At 44.0% G+C, this 21258-nt stretch overlaps 1 protein-coding gene across 2 annotated transcripts in view; it reads right to left on the reverse strand.

Annotated features, from left to right (window-relative positions):
* Positions 1–21258, reverse strand: part of CROCC2 (ciliary rootlet coiled-coil, rootletin family member 2) — a 274079-nt gene that overhangs the window by 98356 nt on the left and 154465 nt on the right. For both annotated transcript variants that reach the window (XM_073581213.1, XM_073581212.1), the window contains exons 14-19: positions 18190–18372; positions 9049–9193; positions 6713–6859; positions 3273–3503; positions 2456–2649; positions 2248–2375 (exon numbers count right to left, since the gene is read on the reverse strand). In XM_073581213.1, coding sequence (XP_073437314.1) covers positions 2248–2375; positions 2456–2649; positions 3273–3503; positions 6713–6859; positions 9049–9193; positions 18190–18372 — 1028 coding nt within the window. The remainder of the gene's footprint in view (positions 1–2247; positions 2376–2455; positions 2650–3272; positions 3504–6712; positions 6860–9048; positions 9194–18189; positions 18373–21258) is intronic.

Raw genomic sequence — 21258 nt, forward strand, 5'->3', positions numbered from 1 at the left:
AATATGGGAATCATCCTTAGTGATTTTATAAACCAGAGGTACATATATTTAAAGAATAACCGTCCTTGTCATTTTTATTTAAAAAAAAATCAATAGTACCTATGAAAATAAGCAACTTATCATAAAAATCTGCTTCTATCCCCTCCTGGATTAATCTTTCATTTTCAAATCATGGGTAAAATCCATATTCATTGAAGAAAGATGTACCCATTAGTGAGATGACTGTTGGTGCTCATAACATTCTATGAAGGAAGGAGGAGCTACAGACAGACACAACACAAGTTGTCATTAAACAATAGTTGACAGTTACCGTTCTCCATAGAACTTTATGAGCTCCAACTGACATCTCAGTAACGGGAAAGTCTGTATTCAATTAATGCAGCTTTCACCCATGAATTGAGAAATTTGAGAATTAAATATCAGTTTAAGAAGAAGATAAAGAAGCGGATTTATCTGATAAGATATGTTACAAAGTTTCTTATTTTCATGTGTACTATTCATTAATGAAAGAAAAAATAAATAAAAATGATAGTTATTCTTTAAAAGGAAACTAAACTTTTTGAATGTTTTTTCATCTACACTCACTGGCCACTTTATTAGGTACACCATGCTAGTAATGGGTTGGACCCCCTTTTGCCTTCAGAACTGCCTCAATTCTTCGTGGCAGAGATTCAACAAGGTGCTGGAAGCATTCCTCAGAGATTTTGGACCATATTGACATGATGGCATCACACAGTTGGCGCAGATTTGTCGGCTGCACATCCCTGATGCGAATCTCCCGTTCCACCACATCCCAAAGATGCTCTATTGGATTGAGATCTGGTGACTGAGGAGGCCATTTGAGTACAGTAAACTCATTGTCATGTTCAAGAAACCAATCTGAGATGATTCGAGCTTTATGACATGGCGCATTATCCTGCTGAAAGTAGCCATCAGATGTTGGGTACATTGTGGTCATAAAGGGATGGACATGGTCAGCAACAATACTCAGGTAGGCTGTGGCGTTGCAACGATGCTCAATTTGTACCAAGGGGCCCAAAGAGTGCCCAGAAAAAATTCCCCACACCATGACACCACCACCACCAGCCTGAACCGTTGATACAAGGCAGGATGGATCCATGCTTTCATGTTGTTTACGCCAAATTCTGACCCTACCATCCGAATGTCGCAGCAGAAATCGAGACTCATCAGACCAGGCAACGTTTTTCCAATCTTCTACTGTCCAATTTCGATGAGCTTGTGCAAATTGTAGCCTCAGTTTCCTGTTCTTAGCTGAGAGGAGTGGTACCCAGTGTGGTCTTCTGCTGCTGTAGCCCATCTGCCTCAAAGTTCGACGCACTGTGCGTTCAGAGATGCTCTTCTGCCTACCTTGGTTGTAACGGGTGGCAATTTGAGTCACTGTTGCCTTTCTATCAGCTCGAACCAGTCTGCCCATTCTCCTCTGACCTCTGGCATCAACATGGCATTTCCGGCCACAGAACTGCCGCTCACTGGATTTTTTTTCTTTTTCGGACCATTCTCTGTAAACCCTAGAGATGGTTGTGCGTGAAAATCCCAGTAGATCAGCAGTTTCTGAAATTCTCAGACCAGCCCTTCTGGCACCAACAATCATGCCACGTTCAAAGGCACTCAAATCACCTTTCTTCCCCATACTGATGCTCGGTTTGAACTGCAGGAGATTGTCTTGACCATGTCTACATGCCTAAATGCACTGAGTTGCCGCCATGTGATTGGCTGATTAGAAATTAAGTCTTAACACACAGTTGGACAGGTGTACCTAATAAAGTGGCCAGTGAGTGTATATCAGGTACTTCAACTGCCTGCAGGTCAGTGGAGGTCCTGGGTTGTGAGACCCCCACTGAACGCTCAATAGACCACCGAGAAGTGCACGGTTCAGGAGACAGGAGAGCGCAGCTTGTACACAGAGTGGAGTATGGATTAAGTAGAAAGTATAGGTTTTGTAATCTATACTTCTACATAATCCATACCCCGCTCTGTGTGCAAGCTGCGCTCTCCTGTCTCCTGAACCGTGCACTTCTCGGTGGTCTATTGAGCGATCGTGGGGGGTCTCAGGGTACTGGACCGCCACCGATCTGCAAGCAATTAAAATGCAACAATATGAAAATCATGCAAAAAGTTTGGTTACTCTGCAAACTATATGAAAATAAGAATCCAGTCCAAGCCGTAGTTGTGCCCATATAACAGTCATTACTGGGGTATCCAGACAGGTCAGGCGGTGATTTATACCTTGAAGGTTTTGTTTAGCAAGCATTAGCGTGTGCATCTCTCCTTCCAGTTGTTCTCTGCGATCTTCCAGTTGTGCCGCTCTCCGCTGTGTATCGTACAAGCTGCTCTCTAGAGATTCCTTTTGTCCCCTAAGCAACCAGGAGAAGAAAATATAAAGAACAGAGAAAAAGTAGAAAGACGTAATGACCAACAGCAAAAATAGTCTTACCGCAACTCAGCAACTTCATCTTCTTGTTCCTGTCTTTCAGCCACCAGGGCGGCTACCTGAACGCCAAACTCTGCATTTTGATTGGTCAGCTCCTCAATGTGCTTCCCCGCGTGCTGCAAGGCTGAAGCCTGTACGTCCAACTCCCTTCGATTTTCTTGCAATTGATCCTGAAGTGTCTGCATGACTGTATTGGCCTTATGGATCGCGGAAGGACAGAGCAAAAAGAAAATAGGAATACAGACATAAAGCTGAGTGAACAAATTACAGTTTTCTCTTCGTGATGAGAATACAACTATGAGGCTATCAAGACCCCAAGGGCAATCATGTCTGAGAGTCAGAGAGACTTCCTTATTCAGAGAGTGCTGGAACTCCATCCAATAGAACCAAGTTTTATAGAAGGCCCCATATCTACTGTTAGGAGAAGCACCTTATCCCTCTGTTCTATGGGAATAGTGATGCCCAAAGCATCCTCCCATTATGTTACAAATCTGGGGGAGGCTGGTTTGATGGTTCACAATCAGGGAGTGTAGAGATTAAAGTGTATGGAGAATCAAATGCGGAAGGGCTTTGTGTGCCAGGTTCTACGTACTGTATATATCAAACTCCAAAACAATGTTTGCAATGAGTTTATTATGCATTCCCGCTATTTACCACTATTAAAGTTTTTGAGGTATAGCCTTTGAATTTTCAGATTGATTTATTGGTTGACACTGCGGATTGAAGCACTAGTCATAATATAGCAACATGTTGTAACTAGAGAAACGACAAAAGTTAATTTGCAATGGCTATGCTCCAGTAGCAATAAGTCCACCTTTACCTGTGCGAGCTGCTCTTTCAGTTTAGCTCTTTCCCTGTGCACAATGAGCAGCTGCTCCTCAATCCTTTGCTGCTTCTCATCCGTTTCCCGGCACCTCCGCTCCAGTCCGGCTCTTTCTGTCTGGAGCTGAGATACCTCGAGTTCCAGTGCTTCCCGCTGCTCCCTCAATGCCGCGCAGCTAGCCTCGTTCACCCGCCTGTCCTCCTGCAGCGAGCTGCGCTCAGCCTCCAGCTGTATCAGGAGGTATAAAGGGAGCACAATAAATCCTTCTTGTTCCACATATTTCCAACATTCTGACATGATACAGTGCAATGACCACCGAACATTGTATTGGGAAGTGGTCTTCTATGGAATGGTCTTCTCAATGAAAATAACCAGTATGCTTAAAGTAAGAGGGAAGTGAAATAAGATAAGGGGGTGGTCTTGTCAAAGAAGAGTCTTTTGGAAAGGTTTGCTGAGAATTATGTGTGCGCTACTTCAATCTTTTAGGACTGTTTCACAAAACTGTATTTACGGTCCGAGTGCTGACCATCGTGAAAACTGACGTCACACGGACAGTATTTGGCCTTAAGCTCTTCTATTTAGCTATTCAGATGACCATTTGCAGCATGTACATTTTTCTTCCATATTTCGGATGACACTCATCTATTCAAATGCATGGATGTGCAAAAAAAAAAATGGATTCCATATGGATCCATCCAAATGGCATTTGATTTTTATGGATACCTTACAATTCTTTACATAGAAAACTGTATTTGGTCTTGCAAATTTTAGATTAGCTGATATACAGATGGCCATAGTTATGTAAAAAGCGTATATAAAAATTCAGAAGAAAAAGATGATTGTTCATAAGCCTTATAGGAATGGGTGCTAGTAGTAGATACCTACACTGACTATTTCATTGTCTAAATCTAATATTTTATAGCTTCAGATAACGATGGTTATATTCAATGAGGAAGATTTCAACTAACCTTGTCTTTCAGACAAAAAAAAAAAACACGATGACTGACATCCAGAATCAGGCTCACTAGGCCCTTCTTGGCATGACTAACATCCAGAATCAAGCTCACTAGGCCCTCCTGGGCATGACTGACATCCAGAATAAGGCTCACTAGGGCCTTCTTGGCATGACTGCCATCCAGAATCAGGCTCACTAGGTCCTCCTGGGCATGACTGACATCCAGAATAAGGCTCACTAGGCCCTTCTTGGCATGAGTGACATCCAGAATCAGGCTCACTAGGCCCTTCTTGGCATGACTGACATCCAGAATCAGGCTCACTAGGCCCTCCTGGGCATGACTGACATCCAGAATCATGCTCACTACTCCTCCTGGGCATGCACAGTGCAACACAGGAGCCAGGAAGAGTACACCTGGATTCAGAGCATTTGCCCAGACAGGAATTATTAGTTTCACATGTAAGAGATTTCCTGCAACAAACAGATAACATGGAAAGAGAGAGGATGTCAATTAAACCAAGGAGTAAAATGAGGATGAATGAACTCATGGAGATCAACATCCAACACTGCGGAGACACCATCACATGTTTCTCAACGCAGTGATTCTAGAGTAATGCTCCCATCCCTTATGGGAAATATGCAAAAACATGCAAAACACAAGCCGCGGAGACACCATCACATGTTTCTCAACGCAAGCAATGGCTAGCCAGGTCTTTCCCCGGGAAGGAACAACCACGGGAAGGGCAGTCTCCAATGAAGGAAACCACCTATGCCAAAACATGGTATCCATCCACAGACCGCTGTTTCGGGGTATTTCCCCTCATCAGTGTGGAGTAGGAAACTGGCTAGCAGGAGCAATGCCTAGGCAGTTATACTTTCGCACTTGTCATAGTGTGGTGACCCCTGAGTGTGTTGGTGCTGTGTTCTGGTTGCTTGATACTCTGTGTACGACTCGGTCTGTTCTCTGGACATTGCTTGTTGGATTCTGGTTGGTACCTTCTATGTCTGTTTGGTTTTGACCCCGACTATCCGTTCTGTCTCATCCCTGGTACTTTACTGCTATCTCTGTGTATGACCACCGTTTTGCCTGACTCTGAGTATTTCTGTTTAGTGTCCTGCCATCTCTGGGAGCAGGATGCTAAGCCCCGCCCCTTGCAGTCACATGACCGTAGGTCCTTCACTGCTTGCTAAACTTCAGCGTCCCCAGGTCCTGTTTGTACTTTCCGGCCGTACCTGACCCTGGGCCCCCCTACAGTGCGGGTGAGTCCCTGCTCAGCGGTGGCTGCACGCTGGTGCTGACAGGACCCTGACACTTTCCAGCGGTGACAGCGCTCGCGTTTACATGAGGTTGTTATGACAAGTGAGCCCTGAGCTCAATCAGCGCTGGCGTCCCCACCTTAGGATGTATAAGTAATCAAGAGGAAGTTTTTCGGCCAGCAAATCTGGTATTGTTTCTCGGATTTACTTACGGTTTTCGCCATGAGAGATAAATAATGACATTGTTTTATAGAGTGGGTGATTATGGACCCAATGATACCAAATATGTGTCTTGTTTAGGGATGATTGTTTTTTTCAGATTAAATAATTTTTTACTGGGAAAACTGGGATTTTGGGGGGTGGTAATTTCTTTCTTTTTAACACTTAAAAACCTTTTTATTTTTACAATACTTATTAGTCTCCCAAGAAGACTTGAACACAAGATCCCATGATTGCATGATAGGTACATATGAGTGGATCGCTTTAGCATGAGTTTAAGGCTGGGGTCACAAGGACATTTTCTCTCCAACAGAGAAAATCGGTCAAACTGTGCTACTCACACTCTGATCAGACTTCGATATCTGTTATCAGAGTGTGATCAGAGTGGGATCCAATTTTCTTCGAGGTGGAGAGAAGAAAAAAAGTTTGTCATCTGAGTGCGGTCTGATTTTGCTCAGTGACCCATAGACATGAATGGGCGACTGACATCGGATTCTTGGAGGCAAATCGTCCATTCTGTGATTTTTTTCCTCGGACCACTCAGTCATATCCACAGCCCCATAGAATAACATGGGTATGAGTGTTATCAGTCAAAACGACAGATAGCACTCATCCAATTAAAACTGCTGTGTGCACAAGCCCTAAATGTGATCGGTTGATTCTGAGCACAACCACATCCCCGCTTTTAAGAGGGTGCTCACATATAACTAACAACATTAAATTAGTTTTGTTATTTTTATTTTCCACCTCAAAATGATTTCAGCTTGTTTCTCAATGGATTCGTACACATTATGGGTTACATTAAAGATGGAAAAGTTCTGAAATGATTCTTCTTCATATGATTTTTACATGACGAAAATTTGTCATTTTAACAGGGGGGTGTGTAGACTTTTCTATACTCAGTGTATAAACATGTGGATGATAAATCAATACAATCGCATAAAATATTATAGAAGCAACATAGTGAATGTAAGTTTAAAGCAAACTATTTAAGAGCAAGAAATACCTGTAAAATCAGCCGATTCAGGGCCACTTTGTCTTGTGCTAAACCTTCGTTCAATGCACCCATTTTGGCCAACGAGTCGTTTAGAGCCGCCCGTTCACTGCGCATCTGGTTCATTGCCAGCTCTAGTTCTGCTCTGCTAGACTCAGCCTGGCATGGAAATCCATGTTAAAAAACACACAATTAACACCAGATACACTGTGTACTGTGCTTAGATCAATATTTTGCAACTCATGCAGAGTTCTTGGACCAAGAATGATAGTCTATGTGGGATGGCCTGGTGAAAACTCTTCTTGGATTAACACTTAATAACAGATTCGCTAGCACTAATACCAAGCCTTTTTTATTCACATTGTTCTATTAATTAGGGATACTTTAATGGGAACACTATGGTTCCGATTCATTAAGACTGCTGTTTTGTTTTAAAGGGGTTGTCCACTACTAGGACAACCTCTCCTTGATCTAAATGTTTGGGGTCAATAAAATAAAAAACTGTTGTGAGTTCATTTTCCCCTTCACCATAGAGGTCTGATGAACTCCCTCTTCTGGTGAAGGAAGGTAGTGAGGCTGATTACCAAGCACCTGGGTATGATGATGATGACTGGGTGACGGGAATTGCTGACTGGATATAAGGCAGCCGACGCCCTTCTGCCTTGCTGGTGATCTCTCTGAGGGATTCTAGGAGACCAGTCTGATTCCTGCTCCTCAAAAGCTAAGTTTTCTGCACTGCTTTTTGTATTTGTGTTTTGCTTTGCCTTGTTTTTTTGAATTTCTGCCATTCCCTGCTGGGGTGAGTTGAATTCCTTTTTGCTCTGTCTTCAGAAAATACCTGAGTGCTGATATAGTCTTTTTGAAGCCTAGCGTCTTCAGGGCCTTTTTCCCTATCAGCCTGTTGGCCCTTGTTTTGATAGGGTTTTTGGCGGATTGCAGACAGCAGCTTTTCTTTCCTGTCCTATGTAGTTAGCTTGGGCCCCATCATTTGCTCAGCCTATCTTTCTATCTGTGTGAGTGTTTTTTCATCTTGCTTCACCGTCATTATATGTTGGGGGCTGCCTATTGCTTTGGGGTCTGCTCTGGGGCAGTTTAGATTTCCCTTTCTGTCTTTAGGCTATGTAGTTTTCCGGCTGTGATCGAGGGGTCTAGGGCACCGTAGGAACCCCCCACGGCTACTGCTAGTTGTTGTGGATAGGTCCAGGGGTCTGCAGTCCGATAGCTGCCAACCTCTCTGGTTTTTCTGGACTTAGCTGGTATTTTGTTTTTTCCTCCTTTGGTGACTCATCATAACACCGACAGCTCAGCAAGCCTCTGTACCAGATTGGATGGCCAAGCTATCCATCAAAGTACTGACAGCTAGGGCACCGTAGGAACCCCCCACGGCTACTGCTAGTTGTTGTTGATAGGTTCAGGGGTCTGCAATCCGATAGCTGCCAACTTCTCTGGTTTTCTGGACTTAGCTAGTATTTCTGTTTTTGCCTCCTACGGTGACTCATTCATAACAAAAAACCTTATACTCCCCTCAGGTATCGACACCGTTCCAGCGGTGTCGGTACTTGCAATTGACAACTGCACGAGAGCCCCGCGCCCAATCAGAGCGGACGTTACTGTCTCCACCTTAGAACATCAAGAGGAAGAGAGAGAGTGACTTCCTCTTGATATTCGATTTGTCTGAAGGTGGGGCCAGCGAGGCCAAAGCTGATTGGGCGCCAGGCTCACATATCTCATAACAACAGCACGAGAGCCCCGGGAACGCAAGTACCGCCACTGCTGGAACAGCGCGGGCATCAGAGGTGAGTGTAGATGTTTTTATTTTTAAGGGGCTAAACATGGGGAATGAGAATGGGTTGTCCTAGTAGTAGACAACCCCCTTTAAGTAGCAAGCATGTCCCCAGGAATGTTACTCTAATCAGGGAACGCCATCACTTTTAATTAATTTGTTGGGTGGGCGTTACCATGCCCCAGTCCACCATGACTCTTCCCCAGCTGTGCCCATTTTGTTGCAGCTGTCTGAAGCTGACGCAAAAATGCCAAAATTCACAAGATGTTACATATATAATAATTTATTGCACTCTGTTCTGTCCTGACGCTTCTGTATCAGGGCACCAAACATCATTTATAAAGCAGCTGTCCTCATATGTGGCAGAGGAACCATTGGAGTGCCATCAAAAACCAGCTTAGGTATGACTGTATTCTCAACACCATCTAGTGTTACACACCATGTTTATGTCCCTGTTGACTTTTTTCTGCACACAGTTACAAAAAATAATATTTGCCTAGATAGTATAAGTGACAGTGCATGACAGATAACTTTAAAAACATGTCCTTTTTCTATCCACAAGTACCTTTCTGAGAGCACTGGATACAGCATCTTTCTCGCCTTGCAGAACGTCTCTTTCAAGTACCGTCTGACTTAAGCTCTCTCTGACAGTAACCAGGTCTTTCTTCAGCAGTGAGACTTTTTCTTCCAACTTTTCCTGAGTCCTTTGCCTATATTGGTATACAGCATTAAATATTAGGAGGTCTCTTGAGCCAAGGTAGAGCTAAACTGTTTATTGCAATCACTACTGAAAAGATACTGGCAAGTCTGCACTGTTATCTCTACATTTAGATATAGAGATAACAGTGCCTTTGCACTGCTCAGCGGCTCATAGGGAAAGTGAGCAGTGATGACAGAATGGATCATTCTAAACAATAGACGGGTGGAGGCTGGGAGCTTGTGATTTTGCAGGGCTGATAATAGCTGTGGGTCAGGAGCAGAGAGGGAGGGTGAAGTGAGCAGCAGTGTAAAACTGCTTAGAAATGAATGGTCGGGAAAGAATGTCACATATTCGCCAGGTTCTAGTGGTCATCCCCTTGTTAACGAGCAATAAACAATGAAAGATAAAAGTTCCCTTAGCAGGAGAACGACAGCAGACAGTAAAAGCAAGTCAGTTTAAAGTTTGCTTATTTTAGTGCTGTCTAACATACCACACCAATTGAACAATATGAGAATAACCCTTTAATGAATCTGAGTTAGCAGAGAGAAGGGTCTCCAATTCATAATAGTTTACTCTGTGATAGAAGCGGTTTGCTTTTTTGGATATGAAAGTGAGCCCCCTTACCTATTTCTGTCCACCCCTGTTCTACTTATAAATATGTTACATTATGTTTTCTTCTCTAAACTATTGGGGAAAAAGACAAAAAAAAAATCCAAACCCAAAGCATGCTACGTTAAAAAAAAAATGCCACTGAACCCCAAAACACCACAAATCGAGCTGCATTGTATGTTATGTAAAGTGTTTAATATTTCAAGTAAAACCTAGCTTAAAAATATAATTAAAATACGCAGTTAAACATAAAACGAAAACAAAACAAAAAATATCAGATGAATGCCAAGTGTGACTCCAGTCTTATGGCTCAGGTTCCAGGTCATGTTAAACTCCTGAGAAAAGTGCAACAAAACAGTACATGGTACTTGCCACAGTTTTGAGTAACATTTACAATACCGACAGCAAATGGAGAAAATGACAAACTGCAACCACAAGATCCATATGTAATCATGGTAGGCCACATGACGCTCCGCATATTCTCTGCAGCTTATATTTACTTCATCATAGTAATCTTAGTGCCACGTGAGGAATAATGATGTCATTCTTAGGGCACATACCCATTTGCGAGAAAAAAACGGTCCGATTTCCGGACCGAAAAAACGGACAAGTGCTATGCGAGTGTCATGCGAGTGAGTAGAATAGCGAGTAGAATAGATGTGTGTGTGTATATATATATATATATATATATATATATCATTGACACACACACATAATATATACAGTGGGGCAAAAAAGTATTTAGTCAGTCAGCAATAGTGCAAGTTCCACCACTTAAAAAGATGAGAGGCGTCTGTAATTTACATCATAGGTAGACCTCAACTATGGGAGACAAACTGAGAAAAAAAATCCAGAAAATCACATTGTCTGTTTTTTTTTCATTTTATTTGCATATTATGGTGGAAAATAAGTATTTGGTCAGAAACAAAATTTAATCTCAATACTTTGTGATATATCCTTTGTTGGCAATGACAGAGGTCAAACGTTTTCTGTAAGTCTTCACAAGGTTGCCACACACTGTTGTTGGTATGTTGGCCCATTCCTCCATGCAGATCTCCTCTAGAGCAGTGATGTTTTTGGCTTTTCGCTAGGCAACACGGACTTTCAACTCCCTCCAAAGGTTTTCTATAGGGTTGAGATCTGGAGACTGGCTAGGCCACTCCAGGACCTTGAAATGCTTCTTACGAAGCCACTCCTTCGTTGCCCTGGCGGTGTGCTTTGGATCATTGTCATGTTGAAAGACCCAGCCACGTTTCATCTTCAATGCCCTTGCTGATGGAAGGAGGTTTGCACTCAAAATCTCACGATACATGGCCCCATTCATTCTTTCATGTACCCGGATCAGTCGTCCTGGCCCCTTTGCAGAGAAACAGCCCCAAAGCATGATGTTTCCACCACCATGCTTTACAGTAGGTATGGTGTTTGATGGATACAACTCAGTATTCTTTTTCCTCCAAACACGACAAGTTGTGTTTCTACCAAACAGTTCCAGTTTGGTTTCATCAGACCATAGGACATTCTCCCAAAACTCCTCTGGATCATCCAAATGCTCTCTAGCAAACTTCAGACGGGCCCGGACATGTACAGGCTTAAGCAGTGGGACACGTCTGGCACTGCAGGATCTGAGTCCATGGTGGCGTAGTGTGTTACTTATGGTAGGCCTTGTTACATTGGTCCCAGCTCTCTGCAGTTCATTCACTAGGTCCCCCCGCGTGGTTCTGGGATTTTTGCTCACCGTTCTTGTGATCATTCTGACCCCACGGGGTGGGATTTTGCGTGGAGCACCAGATCGAGGGAGATTATCAGTGGTCTTGTATGTCTTCCATTTTCTAATTATTGCTCCCACAGTTGATTTCTTCACTCCAAGCTGGTTGGCTATTGCAGATTCAGTCTTCCCAGCCTGGTGCAGGGCTACAATTTTGTTTCTGGTGTCCTTTGACAGCTCTTTGGTCTTCACCATAGTGGAGTTTGGAGTCAGACTGTTTGAGGGTGTGCACAGGTGTCTTTTTATACTGATAACAAGTTTAAACAGGTTCCATTACTACAGGTAATGAGTGGAGGAAAGAGGAGACTCTTAAAAAAGAAGTTACAGGTCTGTGAGAGCCAGAAATCTTGATTGCTTGTTTCTGACCAAATACTTATTTTCCACCATAATATGCAAATAAAATGAAAAAAAAAACAGACAATGTGATTTTCTGGATTTTTTTTTCTCAGTTTGTCTCCCATAGTTGAGGTCTACCTATGATGTAAATTACAGACGCCTCTCATCTTTTTAAGTGGTGGAACTTGCACTATTGCTGACTGACTAAATACTTTTTTGCCCCACTGTATATATGAGGTGTGTGTGTACATATATTCTGAGGTGCCAAGGGGAGAGGTACTAGAAAACAGGTATATTTCTCCCCGTTTCATTTCATATGTCTCCCTGTACTGATGATGAAGCCAGTTTATTTCACTGTAAACCAGTCCTGGTTTCCTTAGTGATCAGCATGGAAAGGACTGGTAGTTCCCCCTCCACTAATTCAATCCAGGTTTTGGTTTCCTGACTGGTCCAGCTGATATAATCAGGATGAGCTGGGATCTCTCAGTCTATCTCATCTGCTGAGCTGGGAGCTGACACAGTAAGATTACATGGACTTCTTTGCTGTTATATAGGTTTATTTTGTAGTTAGCCTGCTATTGTTAGCTAGTGGCCAGACGGGCTTAGATGTTTTATTTCATGTTTGGCATGTGTAACATTGAATAACAAGTGTGCACAATAAATATGCCGTGTCCATATCCATGTGGAACTTGCTAGTCTGCTGTAGTGACTCCATAGCCACACGCTTGTGCCAAAGCAAAGATCCCAGCTGAGCTATCTATTCCCACAATATATATATATATATATATTTTTTTTTTTTTATTTCATACAGTGCTAGATATCAGAATAGCCGATAATTCAATTGTCAGCTTCTGTAAAATCATTACAGAACCCGACGGGATATGAAACATGGTTTACATACAGCAAACTATTGCATATCCGTTAGATTTTTATATGTCCCTCACTAATAATGTTAGTAGTGTGTGTGTAAAATTTTGGAACTGTAGGTGTTAAACTAAAGGATTAATTCACAGAAAACACTTGCATGGGCTCCCGCGTAATTTTCTCCGCCAGAGACGGCAAGCCAGTGACTGAGGGCAGAAATTAATAGCCTAGAGAGGGACCATTGTTTTTGCCCCCCTGGATAAAAAAAATCTGCCCCCAGCCACCCCAGAAAAGGCGCATCTGTAAGATGTGCCAATTCTGGCTCTTACCCTCTCTCTTCTCATTGCCCTGTAGCGTGTGGCATATGGGGTAATAAGGGGTTAATGTCACCATGCTATTGTAAGGTAACATTAAGCCTGGATAATAATGGAGAGGTGTCAATAAGACACCTATCCATTATTAATCCACGAGTCTGAAAGGGTTAAAAAAACCACACAGACATTAAGACTAAAGATTTTTAAATAAATAAACACACATTTTTTCCATCTTTATTACACTCCCAATCCATTCGAAGCCATTGTTCTCCTGTAAAAAATCCAAAATAAAAAAGCAGCAATATCCCATACCTGTCCGCCGTACAGTCAAGTCCCACGCTGCAATCCATCTGAAGGGGTTAAATAGATTACAACCGAGAGCGGTGCTAATGTGACCGGCCTGGCTGTAAACCACAGAGGAATGAAGGAAAAGCTTCCAGTGCAGCCTCCCAGCCTGACTGGAGATGAACTCATTAGCGTGCAGTGGCGGATTATAATGAGGTCAATCTGTACGGTAGCCCAGGGCCCACTGGTGTGGGGGGGCCCACCAGCCCAGGGAAAATTGCCCCATTATAATCCGCCACCATAGCGCCACGGCCACCCATGTACCGACGCCATCCTCGCCCTCCCAGACAAGCCCACCGGCGCCACTGCAGCCGCTGCCCCTCACTCATAAATCCCCGCTCTGTGAGCACAGGACCTGTGATGAGGTCACAGGAGGGGAGGAGTCAGGGGTCACATGATCAGAGGCTTCAGTCTGAGTTCCCAGATCATGTGACCCCTGACTCCTCCCCTCCTGTGACCTCATCACAGGTCCTGTGTGCACAGCCTTCGAGTATTGTATGCAGGACTCGAGCCGCGTGTGTACGCGAGGTGTACGGAGCGGAGCGTGCGCGAGGTGTACGGAGCGGAGTGTGCGCGAGGTGTACGGAGCGGAGCGTGCACGAGGTGTACGGAGCGGAGCGTGCGTGAGGTGTATGGAGCAGAGCCGCGCGTGCGCAAGTTGTGCAGAGCGGAACGTGTACGATGTGTGCGGAGCGTGTGCGAGGTGTGCGGAGCCGCGTGTGTATGAGGTGAGTATGTACGAGGTGTGTGGAGCGGAGCCGCATGTGTACGAGGTGAGCGGAGCCGCGCGTGTGCGACGTGTGTGGAGCAGAGCCGTGTGTGTACGAGGTCTACGGAGCGGAGCCTCGTGTGTACGAAGTGTACGGAGCTGAGCCGTGTGTTTACGGAGCGGAGTCGCGTGTGTATGAGGTGTATGGCGCAAAGCCGCATGTGTTCAAGGTTTACGGAGCGGAGCCATGTGTGTACAAGGTGTACAGAGCGTGGCCGCGTGTGTACAAGGTGTACGGGCAGAGCCACATGTGTACAAGGTTTAAGGAGTGGAGCCGTGTGTACTGAGTGGAGCCTTGTGGGCGCGAGGTGTACGGAGCGGAGCAGTGTGTGTACGAGGCATACAAAGCGGAACCGTGTGTGTATGAGGTGTGCGGAGCCATGCGGTTACAAAGTGTATGATGGGGAGCATTCATACCTCCCAACCGTCCCAGATTTTGAGAGCCGGCCCCACTGCGCCGACCGGGAGCATACTTTTCCCGCGGACACAGGAGTACACGGCGGAGCTCCGAGGAGCACTTGAAAAATCGCACGTGACATTCCATCGGAAGTGACGTGCTGGAAGCTGACCGGAAATTAGGTAATTTCAGGAGGAGATTGTGACGGAACCATGGAGGCACTTCAGGGAATGCTTCAGATCCATCACCATGTCCTCCAACAGCGCGGACAGCGGGATCGCGTTGGACTCGGGGATGTCGGCCATGTGAGTGGATCATGATATGTCCTGCACCAGGAGGCTCAGGTGGGCATTACAATGGGAGCTGGGCTGCTATAGTATCTTTATAGAATCTTTATTTCTTCCTCTCTTTTCTTTCTTTCCCCTCTTTCTTTCTTTCTCTGTTCTTTCTTTTTCTTTCGCTCTCTGTCCTTTCTTTCCCCTCTTTCTTTCTCTCTCGCTCTCTGTTCTTTCTTTCCCCTTTTTTTCTCTCTCTGTTCTTTCTATCCCCTCTTTCTTTCTCTCTCTGTTCTTTCTTTCCCCTCTTTCTCTCTCCCTCTCTGTTCTTTCTTTCCCCTCATTCTCTCTCCCTCTCTGTTCTTTCTTTCCCCTCTTTCTTTCTCTCCCCCTCTCTGTTCTTTCTTTTCCCTCTTTATTTTTTTCTCTCTGTTCTTTTTTTGTCCCCTTTCTTTCTCTCTTTTCTTTCTTCTTTCTTTCTCTCTGTTCTTTCTTTCTCTCCGTTCTTTCTTTCTCTCCTTTCATTCTCTCTCCTTTCTTTCTCTCTCTCTGTTTTCTTTTTTCTCTCTCTGTTCTTTCTTTTCCTCAGTACCAGACACTGTGCCCACAATGCAAGCCTCTTTGCCCATAATGCCAGCCACTGTGCCCTCAGTACCAGTCAGTGTGATCCGCAGTGCTAAATGGGTGTGGTTGGGGCATGGACATGGGTGTGACTAATTGTGAAAATGGGTGGGGCCGGTAACCAATCATCATAGTGGAAGTCGTCTGTTTCCATCAACTTTGTTATATGTGGGCAGTGGGCACCTCTAGTAAGGTGGGCACGAGATGGCGGGTCTTGTCACCTCTGCCTCACACATAAGTTACTATGAGGTGTACTTTATTCCTGCCACATTTCTTTCTTGGCCACTGAGAGAAATGTTTTGACCAGTTGAAAGTTATACAACCTGAGGATTGTGCATGTGTGAGCTGCCCGCATGTAGCAATATGTGTGTGTGTGTTTATATTTACTTACTCCAACCTCTATATAAACCCTGCCCCTCTGACTGCCATCAACTTTCCCATGCTCCTGTTCCAATCCTGGTGTCTTTTTGTCCCTCCTTGGTCCTTCACATGCTGAACATCTGGGACATGACTAACACTGCGCAATGTGCGCTTGTTCGTCGCCAGATGCAGCGTCGTGTCAAGTGTGTGAGGAGATGGGAATTGTATGTGGCGTTAACCCCTCTGCTGCCATGTTGAGCTGTGTATCCGACCACAGGCAGCACACCGGAGGCTGCTTCTTCTATCTGGGGAAGTTCATGAAGCAGAAGCCTCTGTGTGACTCATGTGAAGTAACTTGTCTGACAGGTCATGGGTCCAGGTAAGCAGGTGATTGCAGACTATTAGCTGGTTTCGATGTTAGGTACAGGTGAGTCAGGACTGGATATTGGGTGGAAGCCTTCCGGTCTTTGTAAGGCCTCGTGCACACGCTGAGTATTTGGTGAGTTTTTACCTCAGTATTTATAAGGCCTCGTGCACACGCTGAGTGTTTGGTGAGTTTTTACCTCAGTATTTATAAGGCCTCGTGCACAGGCTGAGTATTTGGTGAGTTTTTACCTCAGTATTTATAAGGCCTCGTGCACACGCTGAGTATTTGGTGAGTTTTTCGCTCAGTATTTTTAAGGCCTCATGGACACGCTGAGTACTTGGTGTTTTTTACCTCAGTATTTGTGAGGGCTTGTGCACACGTTGTGTATTTGCTGAGCTTTTTACCTCAGTATTTAACCCCTTCCCGCCCCTTGATGCACCGTATGCGTCATGAAAACTAGTGACTTCCCGACCCCGTCACATGACCCCATCACATGACCGGGGGGCCCACAGAGTCTGAACAGCCCGGGGCCCTGTCTACTCTTAATCCACCCGTTAGCGTGGGAAAGTTTCTGAACATTTTCCCACGCTGTTTGTTCAGCGCGGGTCAGGCGGAGAGTCAGCGAAGCCTAAGTGACGTCAGCAGTAGTCACTGAGGCTGCGCAGACTCCCCGCCTGACTTGTGGTGAACTGACAGCGTGAGAAAATGTTCAGAAACTTTCCCACGCTAATGAGTTCATCTCAGGTCAGGCGGGGAGGTTGCGCAGGCAGCTTTTCCTTCATTCTTCCGTGGTTTACAGCAGGGCCGGTTGCATTAGCACCACTCCCAATTGAAAACTATTTAACTTCTTCAGATGTATTGCAGCGTGGGACTTGACTGTACTCTGGACAGCTATAGGATATTGTTGCTTTTTTATTTTGGATTTTTTACAGGAGAACGATGGCTTCGATTGAATTGGGAGTTAAATAAAGATGGAAAAAATGTATGTTTATTTATTTCATTAAAAGTATTTATTCTTAATGTCTGTGTGGTTTTATTAACCACAGACTAATGGATAAATAATGGATAGGTTTCTTATTGACACCTCTCCATTATTAATTAGGCTTAATGTCACCTTACAACAGCAAGGTGACATTAACCCCTTATTACCTTATATGCCACCCACTACAGGGCAATGGGAAGAGAGAGGGTAAGTGCCGAAATTGGCGCATCTTATAGATGTGCTATTTCTGGGGTGGCTGGCCAAGAACCATGGTCCCTCTCTAGGCTATTATTATCTGCCCTCAGTCATAGGCTTGTCCTCTCTGACGGAGAAAACTGTGCGGGAGCCCACGCAAGTTTTTTCCGTGAATTAATCCTTTAATTTAACTCTTACAGCTCCAAAATTTTACACACACACAGTACTAACATTATTAGTGAGGGACATAGATATATGAATCTAACGGACATACAATGGTTTTACTGTATGTAAACCATGTCTCATATCCTGTTGGGTCCTGCAATGATTTTACAAAAGCCGAGAAATGAATTATCACGTATTCTACTATGTATCTCTCTATGAAATATAAACATATATTTATATGTGTGTCACTGACATTATATATATATATATATATACACACACCTATTCTATGTGCATACATGTATTCTATCTTTTGTATTCTAACATGTCAGTGTGAATTTACTGTATAGCCGCATAAGAATTGTATGGTGCGAGTGCTGTCTGATTTTGTTCTCGCACCCATTGACTTGCATTGGCGAGTCTCGTCCGAGAATAGCAGCAATACGCAGCATGCTGCAGTTTTTTTCTCAGTCCGATTTTCGGCTGAGAAAAAAAATCGCAAATGAGATGTCAGCTATTGAATAACATTGGTCCGAATGCAATCCGATTTTTTATCGGGTTGCACTCATCCGTATTTTTCGCCAGTATGAGCCCTTAGAACCTAATACTGACGGAGAAGAAGACATTGCTGCTTTTTCTTACCCTCTCTCCAGCTCCTTCTGGTTGCGATCTCGCTCCTGGTTCAGTTCTTCCTTTTGCTCTTCCAGGATCTCCCTCTGCCGCAGTAACTCTGTATTCACGGCCTTCAGCCTTTCAGTCTCCATCAGGGATGCCTCGGCCCTCTGTTTTGCTGTCTCTAATGACTCTTCTATGGCTTCCTTTTCTCTGAGAGGTCAAGAGTGCATATAATGAATCTTTCTTATAGTTAACAACTTCTTTCAAATTGCACCAAAGTGTAAAATGCATGAAATAAAAATACAAAAATTAAGGTGCCTTAAAAAAAGGGAACTGCAGCTGACAGCATGAAATAGGCCGACATGATGTTTATAGGGTCGTGGTCAGCAGAGAATACGCCATATGGATGACAATGACAAAGAAACTGAGGACCATCTCTATTGACTGTGTGCCATTTTCTAAGTGACTACATCTGAGTGTCCTCCTCCAGTAGGCGTATACGCCCAAAAATGATGCCCGACAGAGCACAAATTCATTCTATCGTCACTATTATAGTCTATGGCCCCGTTGGCGCATATGTCTGAATCCCGTTTTGCAGGGGGTATGGACGTAAGCCGTTACAGGACCAACAAACGGGTTCCAAAACACAGTGTGAAAGCACCTTAAAGCACATAAATATTTAGCAAATCATGAAGGCCAGTTTGTTTTTTGCTTTTTTTTATAAAATTGCACCATATTTCTGAAAAATTTAGCTTAATAATCTTCTGCAATGTTTAAATAAATGGACATGGAAATGTAAAAAAGGTACAGTAGGTACATGGGATTACCGGAATAATCTGACAGCAGCTTATCTCTCCGCCGAAGAGATGACCTGTCTATGGACAGTTGGGAATCACCCACATACATTAGATGGTTGGCGATCCCAACTTTTATCTCATGTGTATGGAGGTCACAGCGATAGGCCTCACTTTTCTGACGTGCTAAGGAAAAAGTCTCCAGGAGGGGAATGGCCAATGCAGGAGGTGCTAATACTTTTTGCTTAGTGTCTACCTCCTATTTTCAGTAGCCTGTACCCATGGTCCAGGCTGACAAGACAGAACAAGCAGCACAGTCAACGTATGGGTCATACTATAACTTGGTTAATGATTGCCCGTGAATACGGTGCATCTACAATAAAATATACACAATTTCTACATATAAAGAACTCAATAATATGATATTTCCCTGCTAATATATCACACCAATCACAGTCCGTCACCATTCCTTCATCATATAATCAGGACACACAAGCAGATGTGTCACCAAACTCTCACGAAACAGAAAAGCACATTTCCCTATTCACGACAGTTGTTTTTGGTATCATAGAATCATTTTGGTGGTGTTAACTTTAAAGATAACACGTTGTGCCGTATGTATATACGGTATGTGTACTGCTGTACAATAAAGTGCACTTACAATGAAACAATGTAGCGAGATAACCATTCCTTCCTTCAGGGACGGCTGAATGGAGACTCAAACAATATAGTAGAAACGCAGACACCGAGTCTGTCTCTACAGCAGCTAGAATTCTATCTATACACTCTGGAAGCATCATGTATCAGTTCTGGCACCCGGTACTAGACCCGATCCAATATCACTTTAAGCTTACACAAACTATGGATAAGACGTGCTCATCATTCAGTGGACTCTTTCCATAGTTCTCCTCTCATCCACCTACTGACAACGTAAACTGTTCCAAATCTATCCCACAATTCAGTTTTGATCAATTCCAAGAGGCAATGTTTCACAATAAGCTCTCACACCATGGCTTTTATCAAGCAGACAGACCAAATCCCATATTCCTAGCTTGAGGTCTAAGGGGTAACATTTCTTCTTGTGGAGAGTGACATGCCAGTGTAAGGAGACTTAAAGGCCATGCAAAGCTCCTCTGGGAAATTAAACATGCAAATGGCCTCTTCAGAGAAGACAGAAGACCTGTACTCTAGTGCCACCTATTGGAAGTAGCAATTCTAAAAGTCAATATTGATCTTTTAATGAGTCTTGCCTCATGACTTAGGATATAAGTCAAATCAGAATCTCAATTTGCAGACACGTGTTTTGGGGTGTTGCCCCTCCTCAGTGCAAAGCATGATATCGGATTTTCTATATTCCCAGTCTTGCACTACATTCCTTTCTTCCCCAGCAATAGTTCCTCTTCTTTAATGCATTTCTTTTTCTTACTGCATTTATTTTACCTCTTTTATTTCCTTTTTCAGCATATAATAAGAAAAAATGTACAGTCAGGAAAATAAAATGGGCACAGCAGTAATAGACTTATGCCAGTTATCCAATACCAGACAGCTCCAGTTTACTACAATGGGGAACCCCTGTGAAATAAAAACAATCTACAGTACACTCACCTTCTGTTGGTGCCGCTGTTTCTGTCAGTGATGTGACATTGTTGTGTCGCATGCACGCTGCAGCCAGCGTGAGGCCACTCGTCAGCTGCTGCCTTTACCATTTCATCAGAGCGGACATACAGTCTAATGAAATATTGATGAGCTGCAGCTGACGAGCGGCCACTAATTGGGTTGTTTCATTTTTAGAAGAAAAATATATTGCTAGCTCACGCTTCAATGCATTTCATAAGCTTCAGGAGCACGGACCCGCTGTGTCCAAGCGTGTATAATCCAAAAGGAGAAAAGTGTCCAGCTCATCCGATTTCGTGAAGATAAAAATTGTTGTTTCATCTTGACAACTCTATTCCATATGTCCTACACGGTATCGTCCGTGACCACTCTGTGAGCCACAGCGCATGTGACCTGCACATATATTTCTTGGGCAGCCATTCATATGAATAGTTGGCATTTACTCCCCCATTTATTCTACTGTGGCCACTACAGAGAAACTGCACAGCCCAGCCAGCAACAGCTTCCACCGGCGACTGGTACAGTTTTAATAGAATCCCTGATTTTTCTGTTGTAGATAGTAGATGTAGCAGTGGTCACAATGCTGAGCTGTGTATAACCCAACCTACACCCCTCATTAGCAGCTTCGTGTGTACACTGTGCATTGTCGGCAAGCTGCCAACCAATGGTGGGAGCAAAGTTACACACA

This window comes from Dendrobates tinctorius, unplaced genomic scaffold, assembly GCF_039654945.1.
Source record: "Dendrobates tinctorius isolate UK_male_01 unplaced genomic scaffold, ASM3965494v1 ptg000069l, whole genome shotgun sequence".
In the NCBI taxonomy this organism is placed as follows: domain Eukaryota; kingdom Metazoa; phylum Chordata; class Amphibia; order Anura; family Dendrobatidae; genus Dendrobates; species Dendrobates tinctorius.